Source organism: Lampetra planeri, chromosome 12 (assembly GCF_965212315.1).
Source record: "Lampetra planeri chromosome 12, kcLamPlan1.2.h2, whole genome shotgun sequence".
Taxonomy (NCBI): Eukaryota; Metazoa; Chordata; class Hyperoartia; order Petromyzontiformes; family Petromyzontidae; genus Lampetra; species Lampetra planeri.
The window spans coordinates 5,055,048-5,081,645 of NC_136118.1; the positions used below are offsets into that span (position 1 = coordinate 5,055,048).

The window sequence follows — 26,598 nt, forward strand, 5'->3', positions numbered from 1 at the left end:
CGACCATAATTCCTAAAATTTTCATTTTTGGAACAGCTTCGTAGGAAGTGTTCAAAGTTTGCTTCCTGGCCCCGGTAACTGCAGTGTTTGTCACGGTAACGTAGATGTGTTTATTACACAATTTAAAACACATTTCATTGCTCCCCTAACACAATTTTGCGAATGTTCCCATCAATCATTCAGTTTAACGGTGCCCAGGACAAACACCAACTTGTATTGAGCAAGTGGACATTGGTTGATGTCAGAATCCGGGCAAACTTAATGTAACGTCCAGGAGGATCCATTCAAGTACCGTACACAGGATTGCTGCAGGTTCCTTGCGACTATCAAAATTTGCGTATAGCTGACAGAATACAAGGTTTAATTTGCTCAACACATGAAATGTGTACAGTGCAGTTATTAAACGTTGGGCAAAATGTTCAAGACTAAGTAAAAACTAGAATCTGCCCCAAGAAAATGAGAGCACAAGGTTTATACCGGGACAAGGCAATGTTTCCCCCATGGAATGGTTAGCATTTGCGTGAAGACGTTGATAAAGAACATGTTTTCACATATAAACGGGACAAATATGCATACATTGGTACTGACGCATTCATTTATAGACAGGATTAATGGTAAGCTATGTGCTTAACATGGCCATGCACCACTAATGAGAAATGCGTCATTATTGTCTAAGAACTACCCCTATGTCCAGTTAACACACTGCAGTCCTGTGTATGTTAGGGTCTGGCCTTTTACTTCCCGTCATATAATTTGTAAAAAAATATATACAGTATTCTCTGGATTATAAGACACTCTGGAAAGTAAAATGCATCCCAAACTTGTGCCCGGTGTCATTAAAGTTAAACAAAATCTGGTCGCACACAAAAGACACACCCCTGATAGTTTGTTTTAAAACACAGGGGGTAAAGTGTCTTATAATACAGATAATACAGTATATATATGTATGCAGTGTAGTATATAAATTGAGACATTTCTTCGAAAAAGACAATCCAGAAGATCTATTTTTTGTTATTTTAGTAGTGTTAAACATGCCTAATTTAAATTACATTTGGCAGCATTTACATGACTTAATAAGAATCTGGCTCTGAATAGATCTACAAAAAATAAGCAATGAAACCCACTAACCTTTTAAATGCCAAGTTAGTCACGTACCCATAACAGCTCTTCGGATGTCTCTTCTAGCCTCCTGCATATAAAGTGCTCTATCCTTAAAAGGAAGGATACCCTCCACCGTAAAGATTTTATGAAAGAAGCCACTTTGGGGGTGGGAGCAACATACCTTGAAATCCTAAAGCCAACTTGGAAAAAAAACATCTTGAGAAATCGAACCAAATCTTTTCACATTAGCTTTCAAATAGTGTGTCTAAAATTGAGGTGCCTTACGTACTGGAAACTGATGTCCATTCTACTCGAAAAAGCATGGAGAGATGCATGCTTGGAACAACAGGTACACAGAGACAAAGGAGGAACACTTGAATTGGACAACATATGCAGGCATATTGCTAGAAGGGATGATGGCCAATGGACGTAAAATGTGACAGAATTTCAAGCAAAGGAGGGGAACATGCCCAAAAAGGATGACCACCACGGAGGAGATTGAGCGATGAGATCAACTCATGCGCAGCAGCAAGATGGATTGTGGGATCGCAATACCGAGAGAGAGATGGTGACGGTGTAGAGATGCCTCGTAATAGAAAGACAATGGCCGATAATTTGCCATGAATGAGTGCATACTTTCACAGAAAATGACAGGCATTCACACTTCTGCCTATCTGATTGTCTTCATCAGGAATTAATGTAAAATTCTGAGATGGAATTATTTCTCAACAGTATGTGCTACAGAACTATGGGAGCATTATACGACTATAATAATGCATGTTTAGGAATCTAATATTGCTAATATGATGCTCTGGTGCAAATGTACATGATGACAATTTTTTTCATTTCCAGCCATTCCTAAGCCACTAATGGATGAAGGCCACCCACGCCATGTCGTTCATGTTTTTTTAACCGTACTTCACCACATCAGTTAGTGTAAGTTTGTGAAGTGTGGGAAGGGATGTTAGCCAAGGTTGGAAATAGAGCTCTGGTTGCTGGGTTCACGGTGTAGTGTGCTGACTTGCTGGCCCACCACCACCTCACCTAATTATTGTATATTAGCTATTATAAACATACTTTCTGGACACTGGTATATGACATATTAAGTTCGCAAAAGATACAAACAATATGTTCTACTGTACATTATTATGGCACAGAGCCTTAGGCACATCAAATGCACAAATTAAGCCATGGCCAATACCTGGTTGCATTGAAACAGGAGCCTATTATTTAAAATAACCTTTAAAATGTAACCTTTTCGATTTTTCGTATGTATAATATTTTAAATTCACAACCCTAAGGACTAAAGTTTAATTACGTCTTACAAATTTCATTTCAATTTGAAATTTTAGATACATGTAAAAACACATTCATATTACACACGCTTCAAACCCTAAAGGCTTAGCATTGACAGGGCTTGCTAAATTATCTCCAACTTTCCTACTCTGCATGATGAGAATTTCAAATTGCAACGCCTTAAGATTATCAGCATCATGGGCATGATCTTTTCACTGCTGGATGAAGGTCTGCCTTCATCATTGTCACGCAACAATCCATGCAGCTCCTTGAAATGAGATGATTTCATGGTCTTCCTATCTGTCTCTCAGCGTAATTATAAGTATGCAACTTTTTTCCCCCAATTTTCTTTGTCAATGTCCACATTTGTGATACATAGCAAGTAGCAGGATTCTGAGGCGAGCCAATCGCATCGGTAAGAAGGGATGTCGGAAAGGTTTATATACAAAAATGTAACAGCGTCTGAGATTGCGAAAATGCATATTGTTCAAATAACTTAATAAATAAGGCTGCAAAGTTGGACTCCGGATAAATATGAACAAAACAAAAAACATGCACAATTTTGCTAAACAACTGGAAATATTTGTTGGATGGACACAACTGACAACCACTAGGGTATGCATGACTATGGCAGTTAATAAAGGTGGACCGAGATCAAAACAATGCATTAAAGAGGCAGACGAGAGCAAGGTGGAGTTCTATTGGAAAACTGAACTTAATAACTAAAAATTGTATCCCAATGTACCTAATTAAAAAGTATTTTTTAAAATCAATTAACAGTAGTTACCAACATTACAGTAGCACAAATTGTGACTCCATCAGGCGGTGTTGGGTCGTAGTTGTAAACTGTATCTTCCAATGCTGCAGTAAAAAAGTTGGCTGCTGTAAGAGTCGTTATTGTATTAGTGAATAATGTATTACAGTATCATATATCAATGAGGACATCCTAAAGCATGTCATGCTACGATGTAATTTTACAACAATAATTAACCCTTTTCAAAAACAGTATAAACTCAAACACAAATACCTCAAGGTCTGTCTCTTGAATTGATTAGGTCGCCCAGAGCTCAAGATGCAATCCTAAGAATCCAACATGAAAGCATGTGTTAGCAAGACGGTTCCAAATCGACTGGATCAATGTGCCGAGATTAAGTTCATGGGGTTCAAAGATGAGCTCCTAAAAACGATAAAGAAAAGTAACAGCCTACATTAAATCAACGGATTATTATATATATGCACACTATACCAGGTCATTATTAACTTTTGTCTATCCACTCCTGGATGAAGGCCTACCCACTCTGTCACCATTGCTCACGGTCCAGTACTACTATCATCCTTCTCACTCTGGCACATGGAACTGTTCTCATCGCTCCATCTCTCTGCGATGGTCATCGTCCTCTTGGATAAAAAAAACTATCCCCCGACTCGATTGAAATGTACGTAGAGAAATAAACCTGGGGAGAGGGGGGTGGAGTTATTTTCTGTGCTTGCCAAGTTTCCAGAACCAACGGGCAAACATTGAGAGCGCCGTACCCAAAGCACAGACAGAAGCCCACTGTCTCTATGCTCTATTAGGGACTTCACATGCAGCCAGGAGTTCCACAAGCTCGGCAAACCTTAACATTTCGACCTCAAGTCAAACTAATAACATAATCATCAATGACAGCTTTTTGTCTCTCTAAATAAAGGCCTCGCCATTGCTCTGTCGGTCACTGGGTTTTTATTTTTTTACCAAACTTCATCGTGTCTGTCTTTGTCAAAGGCAGTGCCAAACCAAGTTAGATGTTATTTGCCACTGATAATTATGTACATGGCCAAAAATTAAACTTTCATGACCAGGTTCGTGGTGCTGTGTGCCAACTACTGCACCACCACTCCACCACAATCAAATATACTGTGTGTCATTTGGAAGATAATTACCGCTAGATTAACCAAATATCTGATTTATGAAATAAGTAAATGACTTGACACACAAACGAAAAATAATGCACATACAGCATGGATGAAAATGTTGTTTTGTCCGAGTATGTCTAACACCATGGCATTTATAAAATGTTCTGCCTCATCAAGAAAGGTGGACAAATTATTTATATCTGATTTACATTCCAAATTTATAGACATACTTTACCTAAGTAAAGGGCCACTGTGATTACACTAACGATCATCCACATCATTAAAGTGTCTGATATGTATTTCTGAAAATTTGAAATTGTCCAACTAATGCCACACGAAATGTGAATCTAAGGTAAATCTACATTATGCACGAGCATTCATGCAATACACAGCTGTGCAGTACATATATTTTAAAAAACATCCTCCAAAATATAAAACTGGAATGAATTAAATTTAAACAAGGCTATACAATCTGTCACGGGAAAACCACGATTTTTACATCTGGAGAAAGTGGAGATAGATATTTGCTGGCGTTTCTGAACTCCAGTCCTCACAATCCTCCATGGTACAGCTTTCCGTGATTACCAACCATCAGGTGCATTCAGTGTGCAATTGCTTAATTTGCATATGAATAGACAATAATATATATGTGTATAATCTTGCTCTGCCACTCAGTGATATTTGTGACACAAACCGGCACACTGGATTTGGCCACAAGTGCTGAAGCCGAGAAAGACCGGTGCGTATGATGGGTAGAACCATGCATCGATGAAGATCAAGTCTTAAGCTCATGATACACATAGAGTTGTGTGTGCAATAATCAATATCTTTTCATCCACTGACACCACGAGTCCGGCAACTGAGCAGGACGACTCAAGATCAGATGGTGGTTTACTGCTCGGGGCCGATCGTGGAGGTTACGTGTCTACTGTGAAACAGCTGCGGGATCTGGCATAGGGCAAACATCGTTGACAACGTGTGGTGGTGGCATCAATGGCTTAAGCCATGATGACATCTTTGATCTTTATGAACCGGTTTGTGTCACGCCTGCAGCTACTAGAGGCACTACATTTAGCTGCAACATTGAGACAATTTGTTGAATTCCCTAGGGGGGGTAGCGAGTCATTTATGCCGCGACGGTTCACCAGGGCTCATGGTAATTTTACCAAAACGTCTCCACTCCCTGTATCATAATCGTGCAATAAAAGCAGTCTAATTTAGTATTTACGTTCGTAAATAATTATCCGTGTAAGCACAAACAAGCCATTCCTGAACACATTTTCCTGCTGCACACGGCCACATATCATGCCTTCTGCTGGACTCACGTCACAATTTAACGAGTAGCATATCTTGATTTACACTGTATACCTTACTGACAGCGTTACACCGCCCTGCTGTTTATATGACCGTAACTACAAGGTCAACACAATGTTGTTGATATCGTGATCAAATTAGACGAATCCCAATTGTGCATTAAAAAAAACACAATTATTACGTCTACGCTCACATCTTACCTATATATTATCACGCCAAATCAGCGTCGCGCCATTCCCACTAATTCACCGTAATTGAGGCATGGTTCATAATAATGAGATATGTACAAATTACTGCCGTGCGAGAAAAAATCTGCTCGGCGACAGATATAGCACTGCGGCGATTTGCGTCACATTTCGGCAAGGACTGCAATTTCTTGCGGTAATGTCTCCTTAAATTACTTACGCAGACACCCACTACAACGCTTCTCAACACGCATAATTAGGCATGCTAATTATAAACCGGCGAGCAGCTTGTATGCTCTGTAACGACACGCGCCACGCTAATGAAAGTGGAAACCGAGCTACAACCCCGAGCCAATGGTGCTGTCACCATACCGCTTTCTGCTGCCCACAGACTTCATTGACCCTCAATGAGCAATGGGAAAATTTAGTTAAAGCCATGTACGGAATGACAATAGCCATCAAAAACAGGTCCAATATTTACATGCAATAAAATAAATGTTCGCACACATAGCAACGGTTGAGCCCACCTTACCATTTCCCAATGCGTATATTACCTCCTATGAAATATCGGATCCGAAAAGTGGACTGTGATTTAAGTAAATCATGGAACAATTGAGGTTCATTACGAATTGTGAATTCGTGTTCATGGTACAAAAAAGCATTGAGAGAACCACGCTTGGGAATTACACTGAGTGAACAGAAGAGATCACTTGGATTGGAAAAAAATATTCAAGTTGGAAACATCTTATTGGCCATCAAGAATAGTAAATGGGCTTGGGCAGGACATGTGCCTATACAGGGAAGATGACCGGTGGTCGAGCTTGGTGACAACAATGACTCAATCATATTTTGTCTGCCTTTACGGATTAATTAATTCACTTATGCATTATACGGGGGGGGGGGCGGTTAATTATTTGTTCTCATCAGATTCTTTAAAATATTTACCCTCAAACCCAGCATTAAATCGACAAGAATCTTAAAACAATAAATGATTCCGTTTGTAAAGGAGGCCTAATGGCTTTTGGTATAAATGTTTCTCGAAAATCTTTGCCACAGTTTACAAGGATCGTGCGTAGGTAAGTGCGCGCTGTTCGTCCCCTCGCCAGAGAGCATTCCAATGCCTGCTGCATCCACTGGCATCACCCCAGCGCTCAGCCCCACACAGCAGTTCATTATTCCAGAGCAGTGGCCTCGAGACACACAATCTACCGTTATTGTTGTTGGGTTCTAAAAAAAAATGCTCACGGTTTGAATCTCGCACCAAGGGATCGTAACAAGACGCAATGACAAGCCTGTGATTCGCAAAATGGCACTGAGTTTGTATATGCACTCAATTCTCTATGGAGCATGTTACCCAGCGGCCTTTTCAGTCACAGTGTGTAAAAAAAAACATCGCAATGTAATCTAAAAGCAGTTGGAAACCAAATTACAGCCCCTGTACCTGAATGGGCAATACATGTCGGCTTTCATAACTCATTCAAGGAAAGCCTCGAGTAGGTTTTAATGATGATAACAATAACGTTATTTACAGCCCCGTGCCAATTCACTGCTGGAGTAAGGCCGACTCATGCCATGTCAGGTTCTTTGACTATACTTCATTTTACTGTTGGTGGGGGGGGGGGGGTGAAGGAGGCGGGAGGGGGACCCAAGATTTAGCAGTTTCATGATCCTGCGAATTAAGAACGAGAGTTGTTAATCGATAACCGGTAACCGTTTTCGGTAATCGATTGCCATTTCGAATGCGAAAAATCCGGGAATTGTTTTCAATGGAACGTTGATCATGAATGCACCAATTGTTAGACACGAACGTACAAAACCGCAGAGGCACAAGTCACTGCGTTGTATATTTTCCCTCGTTTCTCAGTTGAAAGATAAAGGTGCAGCCCTGCAATTGCTTTCTTGCTCACATCACTGCTGGAGGAAGCGGCCTTCACGAGAAAGAGCTATGCAGGATTTTTGGTGCACTCTTTGAAGGAGGTGGGCGAACCGACACTTTATCCCACCTCACATGACCTGCCGAACGACTGCTGCGCACACATTCATGCTGCTGGGTGGACAGAGGCCGTGGGAAAAAATATAAGAAACTTGCACCGTTGTTTCCACTGCTGCACCGGGAGATGGAATCGAACAAGCGACCACTGCACGTCCAGTGTGCTGACCATTACACCACGGAAGACTACCTTCCTTTCTCAGTTAAAAAGGGTAAAGCCGTGCCAGACATTTCAATGTGTGTGGCAAAACCAGCAACTGCCCCCCCCCCCGCCTTAATTTAATGCAATCAGAAACGATTTTAACAACTCTCGTTCCAAGCCATCTCGCTTCAACTCCATCTCTGAGGAGGAAGTCCTCTCAAGTGTTGTCTCTACTTTGGCTGACACTTTGTCACCAAGCTCGACCACCGGTCATCTTCCCTGTATAGTCACATGTCCTGCCCAAGCCCATTTACTATTCTTGATGGCCAGTAAGATATTTCCAACTTGAATATTTTTTTCCAATCCAAGTGATCTCTTCTGTTCACTCAGTGTAATTCCCAAGCGTGGTTCTCTCAATGCTTTTTTGTACCATGAACACGAGTTCACAATTCGTAATGAACCTCAATTGTTCCATAGATTTACTTAAATCACGGTCTACTTTTCGGATCCGATATTGCATGAGGTAATATACGCATTGGGAAATGGTAAGGTGTGCTCAACCACTGTTCTCATAACAGCAGATGTCACTGGAACACGTTCGATCAGCCTCACTAACCACAAACAGCCGAAAGATTTCTATTTAGATTCAATTGGTGCTTCTGTTACGAGTCGACAGCTTATTCATGTAATCCTGCTTAATCTCAAATTAAAGGTTCTCCCACATCAATTCACTTCACAGCCAATGACATCCACGTGGGCAGCAGTGATTAGTCGTGGACATAAAAAAGATAAAAGTACAACTAAAAAGAAGTAGCATTACATTTTTAATTAAATCCCTTTCATTCTTCGCCTTTAATTTTCCCATTTGACCCAAACGTTGACAATGCAGCAGTGATTTTTTTTTAAATTGGGAACACACGTGCAATAATAGAGGGAAAGAAAAAAAAATCTAATTATAAGGTTTCCTGCCACACAATGCACCGAGAGATGCTGCCATGGTGTATTGCACAGCACACTGGACTTGAAATGTAGAGGTCACAGGTTCGTTTTTGGTCGTTGCAATAAATGGTCAAGTTTCTTAAATCCCCCCACCTCTCTTCCACCCATAAGTGTAAATGTATACACCACAGTGAGTCAATCGGCAGGTCGCGTGTGTTAGAGATAAAGTGTGGGTTCTCGCATTTCTTCTAAGATGTCTGGCCAACGTGAACAAGTAGACCATAATATCCTTTAGAGATCCCCTCAAGTGGCCCCTCCACCAGCAGTGGCACGAAAAAGTAATCGCAGGGCTGCACTTTTTCCTTTTACATGGCACGGTGGTAGGGATTGGCATTGTGCCATCCCAACGCGATTTGAATAATTGTCACTATCCAGAGTCACTACTCAAATCAAGAATCATTGCATTGTCTTGTTTCCCTGTCATTTATATTCATTCGTCCCATTTGCAAGTATTATTCATTCATTTGCATTAAACCAAACATCTTATAATATGCACCGAATTGTCATGGATTATAAATAATCGATTTTTCTCACACTCTCTGATGCCGAGTGTATCATTCTATTCTACTCTCGATTGTGGCAATATGTTAAGGAACTAAATGCCAATGTCGAGGTCTTTGCCACGAGATGGCCTCAGGAGGTAGAGTTCGTGTAATTTTGCTATTCCTCCATTGAAGGAGCGCAGAATACAGTGGGTCTGCTCTATGGTCCACAGTTTGGCAGTGTATCATGAATCATGAGAACACTTTTAGTCGGTGAATTGATGCATCATTTCATGCCAAGTGGGCATGCTCACCCCGTAGGCATTAATGGAGGTTTCTTATATATATATTTTTTGCTGCATGAATACCCGTACGAGATTGGCTCGAGTGAGCCACTGTCCGAGCTGAGCAGGAGCAGGCTGCGGCGGTGGCCCAGCAAAAGGAAGAAACGTCTAGAATACTGAAGCCATCATTCTGGCAGTCAGCTGACAGAGATATGCACTGGCAGCTCATGTGTCCCGCATTGGCCTGCTGCCTAGCTGCCCACTGTTATTTTGGTACAAGCGTTTGAATTCCTTTGGTTTTGTCGAGACTTTTTTTGCCTACACATGGACAACTGACGCAAAGGATTAGACCTGATATGAAGACAAAAATACGAAGAAAGAAAAGTCGATTTATTTACCCTTAAAAAAAATTCAAGACAGGTGCAGGATTTATTCCAGTGTCTCATAAATGGCTCCATCTCAAAATAAAAATGGAAAAACACTACACAGAATGCTGCTCTACCACAGCATTTCAGCCACTCTGTCTCCAAATGTCATAAATCCCAATCAAATCCCTCCATAATGTGCAGATGAAAGCAATACCAAGCCCATATTTTTAAGGACTTATCTTAAATCAATTTGATTTTTGTAAAATCGCATTAAAAGGTCGATGCTTCTAGTATATAATAGATGCCACTGATAGATCTTGGCTTGCCAGTAATCTAGCCTACTGTTTATTGGATAACACCCACTTTCCTCACCCGATATTGTGTGTGCTATACAGTTCGTCTCATGTAAAATGAATAAAATGATATCCTCACCATGCATGATAAAACCTCATTTTCATGGTGTTTTCGCTATAATTTTGTATACTACTGTACTGGTGTTTAAACAGGCCATTGTTATTCAGTCAACCCTAAAAAAACGATGAATTATATTAGCTTGCATCCATCCAACTCTTCTTTAAAATAAGGCCTTGGTAATTAATTTCAGCAGTTTCCTTTGCATTTGCTTCTATAATTAATTGTTATTGGTAACTTTCAATTGGTGACCATTAATAATTTGACAAAGTATTTAATTTGAGAATACAAATGCTTCAAACTGTTTAAAGAGGAGGGCCAATATTTTAATCCAAGGTGGCATTAAACAAAGTTTTTGCACCCATTTATGTTGAACTTATTTCACACCGTACACAGCCAACCGTGCTAATCAGAGGTGCAGGGAAGGACAAAACTAAACACAAAAAGCAGTTCTAAAGAAATTCGTTTTCAATCTAGATTAAAAGGAAGAGCATTCCAGATGGCTGGAGAAGCGCATCTGAAAGCGCGCAATGCAGTAACCGTCTTTGTTCGATAGTTAGCCAAAAACCGCTGTGAGGATGCCCGGAGTTTGTGTGCTGTCACTTGTAATGCTGTGCCACAGAAGTTAAACAACAGTGAACACAAACACACAGAAGTGAACACAATACTTCCCACTCCAAAATATATAATGTAAAGAGTGGTCATGGCCACTAACCTGCCATCCACCGAGGCGCTACTACTCACACGATCTTTTGCAAGAACCAACTGAACACAAGATATAGCTCCCCAATTAAGTTGCCACCAAAGCTTGGTTTCAGGCAGAGCTACCTGGGAGAGAGAGTCCAGGAAAATATTCCATGCAAAATGTAACCTCCGTTTACCACCTTAGTAAAAATTCAAAATTAACAAGTGCAACAATTGTCTGATTATCTTACCGATACATTTGACAATAAAAGAATATCAGAGTTATGTTTTTTGTTTGCATTATGGCTGCAGGTATTGTGGTCTATGCAAACATGACTCCTTGTAAAACAAGGTGTCAGTTTTGTTGCCAGATAGAAGGGTAAAAAAACCAATTATCAATGTCAGAGTAGTTTCTTGCTCAAGTAAATATTGAGGCAGTGTTCATCTCTCGTTTACAGCCCCAAGACAGTGATGGGAATTCCACATTACTATGGTGTAGGAGTCTATACATAGGACAACCACTGTTGACTTTCCCCCAAAAGCAGTACTCTTTTTATCGACCTCCAGAGGGATGATGGGCTGAGTCAACCCCCCCCCCCCCAATCAGGCATTCGAACTCGCAACCTTCTCATTGTGAGCTACTCGCTCTATTGCCGAGCCACCTGGAAGGATAGAATGAACGTGACACATGAAGTGCTGTATATGGAATTCCAAAATGTGCGCAACATTTAACTACGGCGCAGGCAAAGGATGAATACCCGTTAACCAATCACTTGATATTAACCACGCAGAGTGCGATCTGCAAGCCAGAGCTCACCATAAGGACCTTGGACTGCTACAAAAAAACAATACCATATTTAAACATGCATAAAAAAAATAACATCAATAAGATGTATAGTAATATAATAGGCCTTCTCTATACGTACACGTGTACATACGATTATTACTTATCATTACTTGTTTATTGCTTTCAAACAGTTACTCAAAAAACATAAGATACGGTTGCCAGCGGCCGTGTTTTTGGCAAAGTGTTTGGCGCGACTTCCGCTATGGCTTGACTAATGAGTGTGAGAGACGAGGTATGGCAGCCAACGCTGCTGCAAGTCGACTTTATGAGGGGCTGCAACCAAAGTGCTCGCCAATCTGGAGGGCTTTAGAGACTTTCAATGCGGCACGACGCTCGAATTAATTAGTAGCGGCGGACATTCCCACGAGGAAATCAAGAAGAGGAAAAGTCAATGTTTGGCTTTGAAAGATGCCTTGTATTGATTGTACAGCGGTCATTAGCTACGTGATATTTAAGACGGAAAATCTATTTGCAATTGTGCTGAAACACATGCAAAGTATTAAGTACTATTTTTTTGATACTCGAGACCTATAATAGCGGACAAAACATTTATTATGTTGTTTGAAGGATTTTGTTATTACATAAAATTAGGTGAAGTATATTGGTTATTTTCTAATCTAAAAAAGATTAAGCACGTAAAAAATACAAAAACAGATGGCATGAAGGTGACGTGTTGATCGAGGTTTAGTATCTAATGTGCACAGATTGTTTGCCGCTAATGCGTTCAACAAATGTTATTGTTGAAAAATAACTAATTTAAAAAGTAAAAAGCGTAGAAGCGCAGCCCTGCTATTTCTTACTTACGCCACTTCTGGCCGAAGGGACCCAACTAGACAGACCACTCGAGGGGTAATTTGGCACAAATTTTGTTTTCACACTCGCTAGACATCCTGGGAGAGGTAGGAGTCCCTACACATTACTCCACCACACGAGGGCTGCCGGTCGATTAACTATGGGTGTACCCATTGACACTTCTGAGCAGACAGGAGTGGGGAGATATATAAAAATAACAATAATAACTTGCAGCTCTGTTCTGGGAGATCGAACCCATGTATCTAGATTGCAAGTGCAGTGTGCTAACCATTGCTCACATAACACAGATCAAAGGATTAACTGATAATGGTTTGTGTTTACATTTTAACAATGTGGAATCTTTTACGCATAAACCATCTTGACAAAATAACATGTGTGTCAAATGGGAAGACGCATTCCACAGCCAGTGTAAGCCACGTGTTTTAAAGTTTATGTTTGTATGCTTACGTCATTGCTGCAAATGATTAAAGCTTTCCCAGTGCTCCTGAAGACATGTACCATAGATATTTCCAAATTACTTACCAAAATATACAATTTTACTTCACCATGATAATGCGAATGGGCTGGTGACATGGCCTAGCTGTAGCCACTTTTGCATCGGTTCACGGTTTGAATCCAGCGGCCACCCTGATGAATACTGTGCATGTCAACTATAAAAAGAAATATTCACAATTTTCTTCACAGTGGACGTTAGAGATCAGGTGACATCTTTTGCAAGAGTAAGCCATTTCTATGCTGGCATCGTGCTCGAAATTTGAAATCTCTGAAAATGTACTTGCATAAATTAATTGGGATTATCCATATAGATCATCGCCCCATACTGTCAGACCACAGAGGATAATTGTCGTGCCCGAATGAGTTGGATCTACCGAATGGCCCCTCTCATTAGTAACCTTTCTGATGTTCTGATGTTTAATAATTTCTGATCTCTGCGGATCTAGATGCTGAATAAAGGCAATATGTCGTGTCAGTCAGTGGGGTTGTTTGACCATACATCACCATTCTGGTTAGTGTGTCGGTCAAGGGGGGGGGAAGGTAGGAGCAGTAAAAATATCACTTGCCAATGAAGTTAGGCATGGCCAGAAATCGAATTCTGTGTTTATAGCGCAGTTAAATTACCACTGCACCACCACCCAAATTTGGTGGTTCTTGTTTGGGGGATTGTAACATATATATTTTCATTTCAGGTTGTACAATACCTTTTTTTAAATAAGATAATTAATCACTCAATATTTTTCGAGAATTGTTATTCTCTGTTCCTTATCATAAAATAATAATTTTGAAAGCTTAAGGAACATTAGCTGGCCGGTGGTGTAATGGTTACAATGAGTGCAGCCTGCAATCGGAAATGTACTTGGGTTCAGAACCCGAGGTGGAGATTCTTTTAACCTCTCTCTCCAGCATCAATAAAGTAAGAACGTCGCTTTGTGTGGATGTCAATTGTGGTTGTCCTCAGGATTCGCGACCCCACCATCGAAAGGAATGTGGAATTTCAACCACCGGCTCAGAGCAAATAGGAGATTAATACTGCCCAATTTTTAAAGAAAGCAGGAAACCACTTTGACTTTGAAAATAACTATATTTAAAATATATATATACACAATTAAATTGTAAAAAAAAGCATTACTTCACACAAAGCTTTAACATGGCCTATTCATACAGGATAACATCTAAATTATGCGTAATTACTTCTGCTCTCTACATACCCACATGTGCACATGGGTCTTGTGACTACCCCCATAGCCACATAAACACACAGTGCACCCACAGCAGCACTGAGAGCATCTGCCAGTTCATATCCCAAAAGCCTCATATTTAACACCGATGTGTAACTGTTGCTCATCTATTCAGTCCCGTTGGCAAGTTTCAGAAATGTCAAACGTAATAGCACACAACTATTTATTGAATTATATTCGTACGAATTTTCAGATTTCACATTTTCTAAGTTTTACGTGGAAACGTGTTCCTATTTTTTTTCGCTTCAACCAATTTTAATACTTTGATAGTTTGGACAACATGCAGTACACAAGAGGAATTACAGGCATTGCAATGTTTCCGTTGTTGTTTGTATAACTGTACATTTTGTTTATTAGTTGTAAGTGTCCTCATTTCATCCTTTGTAAAAAAAAGGCTAATAGTTACAAATGGTACCCAGAACAACTGGGAGCACTTAAACTAATTCATCATTTGTACTCACATAACAGTAAACAATTTAGTCCTTCAATAATTTATTGTAGTTCGTTTCAATTGGTTATTATAACGAATATCTTGTCGGCCAATCTAGTGTGATGTTACAAAGACGGGTGCAATTTTTGGCACAAAATAAACATGAGAAACAATATGCAACAAGTTTGCTGAGCAAAAGAAGTTCATTTTCGAGAGATAAAACAACTGAATGTGTCACGTGGGTGATCTATCGGAGGAGGATAGAGATCAAAATGAAGAAATAAAGCAGGGTGAAGTGTATTCTTGGTTCTTTCGGTAAAGTAACGTAGAAGGGAAATAATAAAATAATAAAAATAAAACATAATATAATAAAATTATCACGACGTTTCGGCCACAACGCAAGCAGCCGTCCTCAGGTGAAGAAACAGAGCTGTCGGAAAGACAGCGTCCTAATGTGTCTCGCTGTCTTTCCGACAGCCCTGTTTCTTCACCTGAGGACGATTGCTTGCGTTGCGATCGAAACGTCGTGAGAATTTTATTATATTATGTTTTATTTGTATTATTTTATTATTTCCCTTCTACGTGATTTTACCGAAAGAACCAAGAATATGAATCCCTGTAGTCACGAAAGCTTTAAATCGAAACAGGATGAAGTGCTTTTAGAAAACTGAAATTCTTAAACAAAAAACAACATACAAACATATTTCATAGAAATACATTGCTGTGATAAATGTGCCTGAAAAATAAAATTTTCAATCAGTGCATATAACAGGACATGACATATCAGTGAGAAACATGGAGATTGGCAAACAGCATGCAACAAAAGCGAACAAGTGTGCCAATAAGCATGGAGAGATACATGCTGGGAATTAAACATGCATCAGGGAACAAACATAATTGAGGCATTATTTTGAATGTTAAGTGTGCGGAACGATGGCCAATGGAAAAAGACCCATGATGGAATGACAACCAAAGGAAATAACACACCCAAGAGATGGAGTGGAGAGATCAGCTCGTGCAGGAATGGGATGCATTGTTTCTTCGTAGGGCCATGAGGATGGTTAAGGAAAGGGGAGGGCTTCATCCAGCAGTGGATAGGTTATGGTGGATGATGAACCAATTGGTTACTGTAAATATAATACTGAATGTCATCTGCCATACATTTTCCACAGAAAGATTGCTTAAATATATGGCACCTAATGCAAAAAAAAAATCTGTGCTATTGGAGTATTGTAAAGCGAACACATTATTATCATTGATCCATTACGTATATCCAGGTACAAAAACCATCTAGGACACATTTTCATGGTGGACTAAGGATAGCGGTGAAATTAAACTGCATTGCATATGCTGCACGCTTAATAGCATTTGTACAACAAAAACATTAGTGGTGTGCAGACATTCATGCTATAAATAGTATTCAAAAGAATATTCCCATAAAAATCTGAATAAGTTGCATGCACGTTGTTTTGTATGCAAACGCGTATTTGTAACACTGACCTGCAACTACTTAAGAGCCAGTAGTTGCAAACTCACATTCAGGCATATGCATGCACGAAGCGTCAAACAAAAACAAAAGTGGAATAAATTTACAAAAAATAATGTAAAAATGTATCCATTCACAAAGCACAGCCCCATGCAAAGCAAAAGAAAACACTGTCCAACTGCAATGGGAAAAGTCGCAAATGCGAGCGGTAACAACATCAGCTTGAGACAAAAACAAAGCGAATCCATTTGCATGTCATTTTCTGGCATGGCCGAGGAGCAGAAAGATTGGAATTAATGGAGCAGCTAACTCTGTTTATTAAATCACTGCAGCCCACAGCCAATGTGCAGCAGACACTTACAGTGCAGGGCAGGTGCCCAGAAGCTTTAGCAGCGGGTTAGACTGGACTGGGCGCCCCACAGAAATGTGTCACCAGTTTGGAGACAGCGGGGCACGCCGCTGCCCGAGTCCGCGGGCGGCTGGTGAGGCGTGCGCGAGCTCGCACGCGCGCGCTGTGTAGAGGCACACGCGCGCACGCACACACACACACACGTGGAAGCACGCACATGCGCGCGTACCACACGGCGTACATTCACGCACGGCACACGCGCAGCACAGGAGGACAGGGAGAGGTGCGAGAGGAGGAGAGGGAGTGCAGAGAAGGGACAAAAGCCTCTTAAACTCGAGGACACCGCAGTACAGCCGTAAAGGATTTGCGCTTCTGCTGCAGTGTGTTAGTATTAACAATGCAATGATATAACAGCCAGACTGTCCATTTTACAAAAAGTACAATTACGTTTCCAAAGATCATTTCGGGTGGCACCCCACGTTGTTTTGCATGATGTCCAATGTTTCTGACTTTTCACCCGCTGCAACATGACGCGAAACATCGGACATACTGCTGAACAACGTACAGCATAACGAGAAAACACACGGGAGAGCTGTACATCACAACTAAGACACGCTACGCGGTAACCCTACACTCACTCGGTCATAATCTTACTTTAATCCTTGGTGCTTGCCACCATCTAGGTATTTAACCATTATCGTCATTGTACAGCTATGAGCTTTACACCTGTAAACTCAGAGGGCAGTTTTAGTCCACATCACCGTCAGTAAATGCTCAACATCAATGTAAATTGAACAAGCATGTCGGTTCTTCATATTGCATCAAAGCGTGTTCATGCGAAGCCTATAAATAAGGGGACAACTACACCTACATCATCACGGTCCTGCACTTGCTGATCTCTCAGTGGAATAGCTGGACCAATAGTGCAGCGGTTTACTCTTTATGGAGTGCAAACACTTTACTATGTCATGCCTGGCCTTACACAAAAAGCTAGCCGGAGATTTGTAGCTTGAATTAAAGGTCAACAAGAGGACCAACAGTCATTTTCCAAAAAATCATCGACCCTGAGATAAAGAAAATGGAAGAGGCGCACTGTGGGGGCCACCCAGCCCCAGGTGAATTCTGCAGTGCCTTGCCCAGCACACAAAAGCAGATCGCTTTTGATAGGCACTGTCGAAAAAAAAGATGAAATACTAATGGAGTGTGATAATAACCGCAAATATTAGAATGTTTCTCACTGAACGTCCTCTGGAAGAAAAGTAATTTGAAGTATACATTCAAAGTTTGTAATTACGTGAACATTTTTTTCCATTATATTTTACTTTCAGGTCATACAAATTTGCCCCGAAAAATATATTGTTTAAATATTAAACGAATATTCAAAATCAACTCATGCATGAAATAAATTCAATCACGTTGCATTTCAACAATGCCACAGTGATATTAAAGCTTGGAGCTCTTGCTGTGTCCATCGCATGTGCTGTCTGAATATTGCTGAAAACATGACTTTTTCATAAGTCCATTCAGCTTCACATGGCCAAAGAAAGCATGCTATAGTAATCTGGGTCTATAATGTTAACCAGAACTGTGGGTAGAAACACTGGGAGGGCATTTTTATAACCGGGGTTCATTTTCACAACACTTCACAGCTCATAAAATTCTGTTTTAATACAGCAACGGCGCATCATGAAGTTAGGTGAAATATCTCTCGGTGCAACAGTCCAAGCATTCACCAAATGTCGGTGCGTGGTAAGGTCACATTCGTCCCTCCAGGGTGCCCACGCTTTCTGGAAAAAATGTCGAGCTTGTAAGAAGGTTGCAACATATATCTAACTTTACTCACACGATCATCGATTCCTCCACCCACTTGGACGACTCGGTCCAACAGGCCAACTGTTTCGTCCGATTCTTACCATGTTCCAACACCACACCGCAGGTCAGACCACTTCTCTTTATGCTTTTTATTTGCTCCTGCTCGTGCTGCTCAATTTTGGCATTCGCTCCCATGGGATATTTTCCCAAGGACTTATAACATGGCTCAAATCAAGGAACATATTGAGTTGTATCTATTACATCCTCAATAGTCCTCTTCTGTTTGTTGATGGTCGCTTGGCATTTTGGGCCTGTGCTCAGAAAATGCGATAAAAATAGCACTAAGGGCTTCCAGCATTCGACTCCCCGCATGCACCGTGTTTAAATTCACATTATTACGTCAGCTGGCTGACAAGTCACCAATTTCACGAAAACACTCACATTCATCAATAACACTGCCATGAAAGGAAAAAAACATGTAGCAGGTGACGTTTCGGCAAATGATCCTTATAGCTGTACTCCGGGGTACCAAATAATACAAAATGGCCGAGGCAATTAAATATTTTATTTCTGGGACGCTATTTTTTCCAGGGGTGTACTTAACTCCGCAACTGGGCTGCCAATCAATCCGAAATCAGTGCCACGCTCCACGATGTCGAAACGCAGCGAGGACGATTGCGCTGAAACCCTGAACGCTCGTATGCACCGTAGTGGTACATCGTGTACAGTTCGTCGAGATGAGTCGATTGCCGGATCGCCGACCATCAACAGACTAAAAATGACTGCATCACGGACATTATTCGAGAGCCGGGGTACTATTGTACCCCCGGGGTATCGCCATGATGTTCAAATGGCCCTTCTCCACCAGCGGCAGCGGTAGCAGCAGCAGCGACAGCGGCCATTACCTGAAAAGTCACCTATAATAATACACTTGTCCATTCAAGGCAGTGTTATTGACGAATGTGTCGAGTCCTTTTTAAATCCTTTATATTAAGTTCACTTGCTTGCTTGCTTAGGACCGTGCAAATCTTTCGGTCGTTTTTTAACCCACTTCCCGCGATCCAATCGAGCTGACATTTTCCACACAGACTCGTTGTGCGTGACAATTAATGTTCGTGAAAAAATTTTCCAAAATTTTACACTGTTTAGGGAACATTTTTAAAATATTTAATTACCAATTGCTTAATGCTGGCAGACAATCATCTGACCCATAGGTGGCAGCCATCTCAAGCCAGAGGACGAGAGGACTCTAGTCGCCACGCATATAAAGGATTTATAGTGAAAAACTTTGTTTTTACGGGTTATACTTGTTGTTATTCGTGCTCATGCGCCATTGACAATGCAGCATCGGCAAATAAGTAATCTGTTTCCCCAATTTCATGGATCACATTGAAAATAGTTGAGAACAGCCCTCAAACAACCCACCGCTTAATGAATGCCTCCCCACGCAGCATCAATCGTGGGGGGAGGCAGGCAGGGCCAGTTTAAATATCGTCTCACCACTGACATTAACCACGGCTGGGAACCGAACCGAGGTAGCAGGGTTTTGGCGCAGTGCACATACCATTGTACCTCCGATTAGCACGGTTGGCTACGTATGGTGCAAAATAAATTAAACATGAGCAATACGCTCCACCCCTAGATTGAGAAGGGAGCCCCCTAAAACATAAATTGATTTCAGAAAAACATGTTTGTTGTTTGTTTGTTTCTTTAACCTTTAAGTTCTGTGCGATTAAATCTACAGTGGTGCTATGCCATTGTCTTGACATTGCAACTTCAACCTGCCCCACGTTGTTAAACATTATCTGCAGCAAGAAGAGATACTGTGTCTCACAAACACACAATACATATTTAACAATCGTCTTTTCAGGTAGCAGTAGTCTTTGCAAAGAGCACTGCAAAAACACGGTCACGTATGTTTGTTGAACTTATTTTGCACCGGACGGAGCCAACAGTGCACGGTAATAGCTTTTGCACCTGGAATCATTTGTTCTATTTCACATTACACTGGTGCTAAACTTTTTCAATTAAAAAGACATGCAGTATGAAGTAATTGCTTGGGAAATGGCAGAAGTTTCAAATAAATTACGGACCAGGTGGCTCAGTGGTCGAGTGAACGGTTCACAAGAGGAATGTTTTGGGAGTTCAAATCCTGTTTTGGGGGGGGGAATTGACTCAGCCCATCATCCCTCCGAGGTGAATAAAGTGAGTACCGTGTTTTGTCGAGAAGCCAACAGTGGTTGTAAAATGGTGGACATTTTCACCACTGGATCCGGGGCTGCAAACGGGGCATGAGCACTGCCTACATAACAAGCTGGTTAGCACGCTTCAACTGTTAACCGCAGAGGAACCAGAGCTCCATTCCAGCCACGGCTAACACCATGGCCAAATAATATCAAAACCTAGACCTGCCCCCCCCATCTCCCCTTCAGCGGGGGCAGCAGGGGGAGGGGCCGTCCTGGTCCGCCCTTTGCCAACCCACACCTAGCAGCAGCGTGATGTATGGTAAGTAAAAAAAAACCTATGAGCAATATTCAGTGCCGGATTATCCTAGTAGCAAAACTAGCATATTCTACGGGCCTCGCACTTTCAAGGGCCCCGCGCTAAATGCATTCAAGCTATCAATGCCGGTTCAGTGATTATGCACTTTCTTTATTACTATAGTACTATAGTGCCTTCAACTTTTATGAACGACTGGGTGTTTAAGGTTAGCGATTTGTCGTATTATCTGGCTGTATAAAAATAACTTACTTTACTACACAAGTAAAACATTTGTATTCTTTGGGTCTTTCGGTAAAGTCACGTAGATAGTTAAAAAGCTTTAAGTCAAGATTTAAAAATTTGTGTTTTAATATTTACTTTTTTTTTTTATCTTTGGGCCCCTTTATAATATATGCTACAGGCCCCACACTAGCTTAATCTGGCACTGCCAATATCGTGTGGGGTGGCCCTTCATCTAGCATTGGATTGAGAATGGCTAGAATTTATGAAAATATATTTGTAGAAAATTATGTCTGGCTGGGAGGTACAGCGGTAGAGCGTGCAGTTCACAATCGGGAGGTCGCAAGTTAAAATGCCATTTGGTGCTCGATTCAATCCACTAATATTTTGGTGTTGAAAGGATGAGCACAAGCTCTGTAGGCAAGTGATTGATAATTGTCCTAAGGATGGACTCACTCTGTCATAAAAATGTGGAATTTCCACCACTGGATTAAATGCTGTAAACAGCAGATGTGTACTTGCTTCAACGCTCATTAGAGCAGGAAATCCCTTTGACTTGATGTTAATAAATGAAGGCACCTGCAGGTAAACTTCGAAAGGCAAATAAGTCATGCAGCTGAGCAACAACCTTCCACAATTACTTAGCATGAGGAAGTGGGGCAAAAAAAACATCAAAGACTGCAAATCCTGTGTACACCAAATATTTGGTTTTACAAAACTAAATATCCGTAGAAACATCACAGCTAATAGCCCTTTTTAAAATATTCAAAACAACGCTACATGCACGTAGGAGTGGACTTGCACATGTGCATCCAACATGCAGGATAACATGAGCTAGAGCTCATCAAACTGTATTCCGATTAATTTAAGAGTGGTGGAAGAGATTTCATTACAAGCATATTATAGCCATCTTGCTGGGAATCGGAGAGAGAGACGTTTGCGAATCGGAGCGATGTCTGCACGTCTTCTTCCTCCATAAAAAAAACTATTTTTGTTACCGACAATAAGTCACCAATTGCCATTCTGAACGTATATATATATGTGCCACCAGTTGTGAAATTCCAGCCAAAGACAGATTGAAAACTAATTAAGCGCCCAATTGCATCTAACTGGCTTTCCTAGTAAAGTGCAAGGAGGGGGAAAAAGATCTTAAATCAAACCGATGATATACCCTCGTTTTAAAAATGATGCTGAATAAGTAACGCAGCACCAAATGCCATGCTTCACGCACACCTTCAGCATTTTACAACTTGCGAGAGACCTGCAATAGAGCTTATCGCCTTCAGTTACAACGAACCTTTGTACCTTAACCCAGATCAAAAGTTACATAAAGCATTTTATCTAAAAACAAAAGAGGTTGTGCTAAAAATAAGGTGGCTGATAAGCCACGACGCTGTTGCTTGTTGCCCATGTGGCTTCAATGGACATCCATCTCTTGGCAACAAAACAACATTCCAACAGCGCCACAACACAGAATATTGAATTATTCTTGTGAGCCATTTGAAGTCTGCTTCATATTAAAAAAAAAAATCCACGATTCGCCAGCAAGCAAAATGCAATGTGACATAGCACCCAGAGGCATTCTGTTTACCGTGGAATACGTACCACTTAAAGTAATGTAACAAGTGAAGGAATTGCTATCACATACTATGCAAGTATTTGTTTAACGACCTATAAACACACACTTGGACCCTGAACTACCAACCGTGTTACAATAAAACAATAAAATCAGGCGAGTGCCCGACTGGTAAGAACTGGATATTGACACTGTTTCCTCAATTGGGAACAGAAGGATTTTTTTTCACGTATTAAATTTTGCAACTCCCCCCCCACCCCTCATCCAAAACACCGATTAAATAATTGTCAATTGGCTAAGGTGTGGTGGGTCAGAGTGCTGAGCCAGCACCACTGAGAACCTGGGTTTGAATCCTGGCAACCAGTTATGGTTCGAAAACCGGGGCATCAAGTAGAGCGAGTTGATGTTCTCAGCTCAGTGACTAATGACTGTACACACGTGAAAAAACACATCGTATTTAAATTTGGTTTGAACTTTATTAACTAAATTCCAGTTCTGAAAATTGAAAATAATGGTTTGACTGCCAAGCGGCAAACCATCTCACTGCAGAGGGCATGGGAAAGGCCACTGGAAGGATTTTTTGAGAGACATTCTCTGACACATCAGGTGTGTTTGCTCTGTGAGATCCTAAACTAAGTCTTCGCCTCGAGACATTAGCACAATTGGAATACACTGGGGGGGGAAGAAAAAACGAATGTTTTAAAATTTTTAGTCACGTGGGATTGTTTGACCATACTTCCCTATGCTGATCAGCACGACTTGGTGAAGTGGGGGTTAAAGGCCAGCTGGAATATATAACTCGCGTAATATATTATCTGTGGTCAAGGATCAAACCCAGGCCGTGAAGTTCATACCGCAGCGCGCTGACCACTGCACCACCGCTCCCACCCTATTGGCAAAGTGTTCGGCAAATAGATATAATAAGACACCAGTGCTTCTACACTTCTTACCGGTAAACATCTCTCCAAGCAGCTAAATACTGAAAAGGGAGAAACCATGCACGTACGCGAGCATGCCAAAGCCAGGACAGCTCACCTGGGCACCGGCTGGACAGTGCTGCCGTTGGTGCTGACGGAGTAGCGCACGGAGTGGCCACTGAAGGACGAGCGGCGGTAACGAGCCGCGTCCCAGCAGCACAGGATGGCGAGGAAAGCGCGGCGGAACGAGCGGTTGAGGAACGCGTAGAGGAGTGGATTGAGCGCCGAGTTGGCATAGCCCAACCACAGCCACGCGTCCCACAGCTGTGGCGGCGTGTCATAGTTCACGAACGGGTCGATCACATTGTTGATGAAGAACGGCGCCCAGCACAGGCAGAAGCAGCCCATGATGATCGCCAGAGTCTTGGCCGCCTTCGTCTCGTGACGGAAGCGCGTCGACTGCGTTTGCACCATCGTGGCCTGGGCCACCGGCACCAGATGCTGGGCCCTCAGTGGCGACGCGGCGCCCGAGGTCACCATTGTCACTTCGTCACCCGTGGTGTCCTTCGAGACGGCGCGCTGCAGCGAGCCGATCTGGCGCGCGTGGGCGCGGGCCGTCACGTAGATGCGCTGGTACGCGGCCGCCATGAGCCCCAGGGGGATGTAGAAGGCAACGAGAGAGCAGGCCACCGCGTACACCTTGTTCACCATGAAGATGCAGTGCGTCTGGTTCGCCTCCTTCGCCTGACCTAGCCGGAGCTCAAGCTGTGGCGCACGCGACTCGTAGGTTAGGTTACCGCAGCGAAGCCACAGAAAATCGTGAAATAGCTCGCACAAAACAAGTCACACTTTTTAATATTTACATCACGCAGCGTGTAAAAAAAACCCAGCGTTAAGATCGCTATGTTACTGATGTATAGAGACTTATATCATCTGTATAACCTACCTAGGCTGATGGGGCAATTGCTGTTAGCGAGAACCGATGAAAGCTGGCACAATACACGGGGGGGAGGGGGTGGTTTGGCCAGCACCACGTCCAATCAACCGCTTTTTTCTCCCCAATGCCGATGTACACGTACCCCACCAGCTACCCATTTAAAGCCGAGTCAAGCTAAGGGACGGCCCAGGACCATTTCAGATATACCTCCAACGATGTTAGCCAAAGCCTGGAATCAAACTCAGGTTACCGGGGTTCGTAGCGCAGTGCGCTAACCACTACACTACCACTCAGACACATGCATATATCCTACTGTCAGACGCATAGAGACACATTCACGCAGTATATAAACACAGTCGCCGACAAATTAATAATATATTTGACATGGCTGAAATGAGGCCACCGCAAATGTGAGTCTTATCAGAGATATGGCGGCGACCGAGCGAGGGGCTGGCAGGCATCCAAGAGAAACACCTGTTGTTCTATGCCGATGATGTTCCAGCCGTTGGCTATGGGGATGAACGAGATGAGGGAAGGGACGACCCAACACGCCCCCAGCATCAGCCCCACTCTCAGCGGCGTCATTTTATTTTGGTAGACCAGGGGCTTGCAGCAAATGGCGTAGAACCTGCACACGGACACACGTTTGCGTTGAAGCTTCCCGAGTGTACACACACGGGCAACTTTGTGCACATATAAGGGGCGGCAAGTGGAGAAGCAGAGTAATCACCATTGAGAGTTGTCAATCACCAAGGATAAATCCACGAAACGTTTAAATGGACTTTTGCATGAAATGGCTTTCCCATAAATTACTGCGACAATGAAACGAAACTTCTGCTGGCCTGCAGTCGGTTTTGAGTACACAAAGTGTTTCGCAGTTGAATGCAAGAGTTTGGCAATTGCACGCACAACAGAAGTGAGAGCTCTTAGTCTTTTTCTAATCTATCACTAATTCAATTATAATGATGAATATTGGCGATTTTTTCTCAAAAAAAGTTTCAACACGATGCCATTTGTTTGTAAATGAAGCACGATATAAATAATTATTTCCTATCAAAGTCCATTACAAATGGGGCACAACCACAGAGCGTTCTTCAACGCAGAGTGATATATTGCCGCAATTATTCTGCAAGATTCCTCACGTGGCTGCCAGAGTGGGTTATGGATAGGCACACGGGTGGCACACTTTGTTGAGCAACGTTGTGCTTGCATCAGTTCATGCCAATAAAGTTATCCTCATTGAATACGCAGCGGGGATGGACGAACTCGAGGATCGCAGAAATAAAAGTGTGCTCGCTGAGAGCAGGCGGTTGGTTTGGAGGTGCAACACATTTGGAGGCTGTTAGCTATTGGCAATATGCGGTGTCTTTCATCTCCACCGTGCGCCAAGTGCAGAACTGAGCGCTAATATTAGAACGAGATGACTTGAGTCAAGGCCTATTGGCACAGGCACAAAGTCAAAGTCCAAATTAAGATTTACGCACATATATATAAAAAAAATATCTCAGAGACCAGAATAGTTGTGCATGCCTAGACAATATAATGGCACAGCGTTCTAAGCTGGTGCACATTTTTTTTTACACTAGGTGTGGTCAATAGCAGTAATGGCAGTCATTGTATCCATATTGACTCCCGATATGTTTAAAGTAGCGTGTAATTACCCATTAATGGTTACCCCCAGTGCACACAAATTGAGAATTCCGTTGCAAATTGGTGAACTGTGAGACATTAGAGTTGAGTTTAGTCACTGCTGGATTTGAATCCCAATTGCTTGGGAAGGAGGACTCATCACTAACCTGTACCATATGTGCAAGTGAATTCAACC

At 42.0% G+C, this 26,598-nt stretch overlaps 1 protein-coding gene across 5 annotated transcripts in view; it reads right to left on the minus strand.

Annotated features, from left to right (window-relative positions):
* HTR4 (5-hydroxytryptamine receptor 4) overlaps positions 1 to 26,598 on the minus strand; it is a 110,465-nt gene that overhangs the window by 8,901 nt on the left and 74,966 nt on the right. For 2 of the 5 annotated variants that reach the window (XM_078599248.1, XM_078599247.1), the window contains exons 6-8: positions 25,248 to 25,401; positions 23,955 to 24,601; positions 16,823 to 16,973 (exon numbers count right to left, since the gene is read on the minus strand). In XM_078599248.1, the coding sequence (XP_078455374.1) occupies positions 16,859 to 16,973; positions 23,955 to 24,601; positions 25,248 to 25,401 (916 nt within the window). In that variant the 3' untranslated portion in view covers positions 16,823 to 16,858. Of the gene's footprint in view, positions 1 to 3,424; positions 3,478 to 16,822; positions 16,974 to 23,954; positions 24,602 to 25,247; positions 25,402 to 26,598 lie in introns of all 5 variants that reach the window. The other 3 variants (XR_013585923.1, XM_078599250.1, XM_078599249.1) reach the window with 3 other exon arrangements.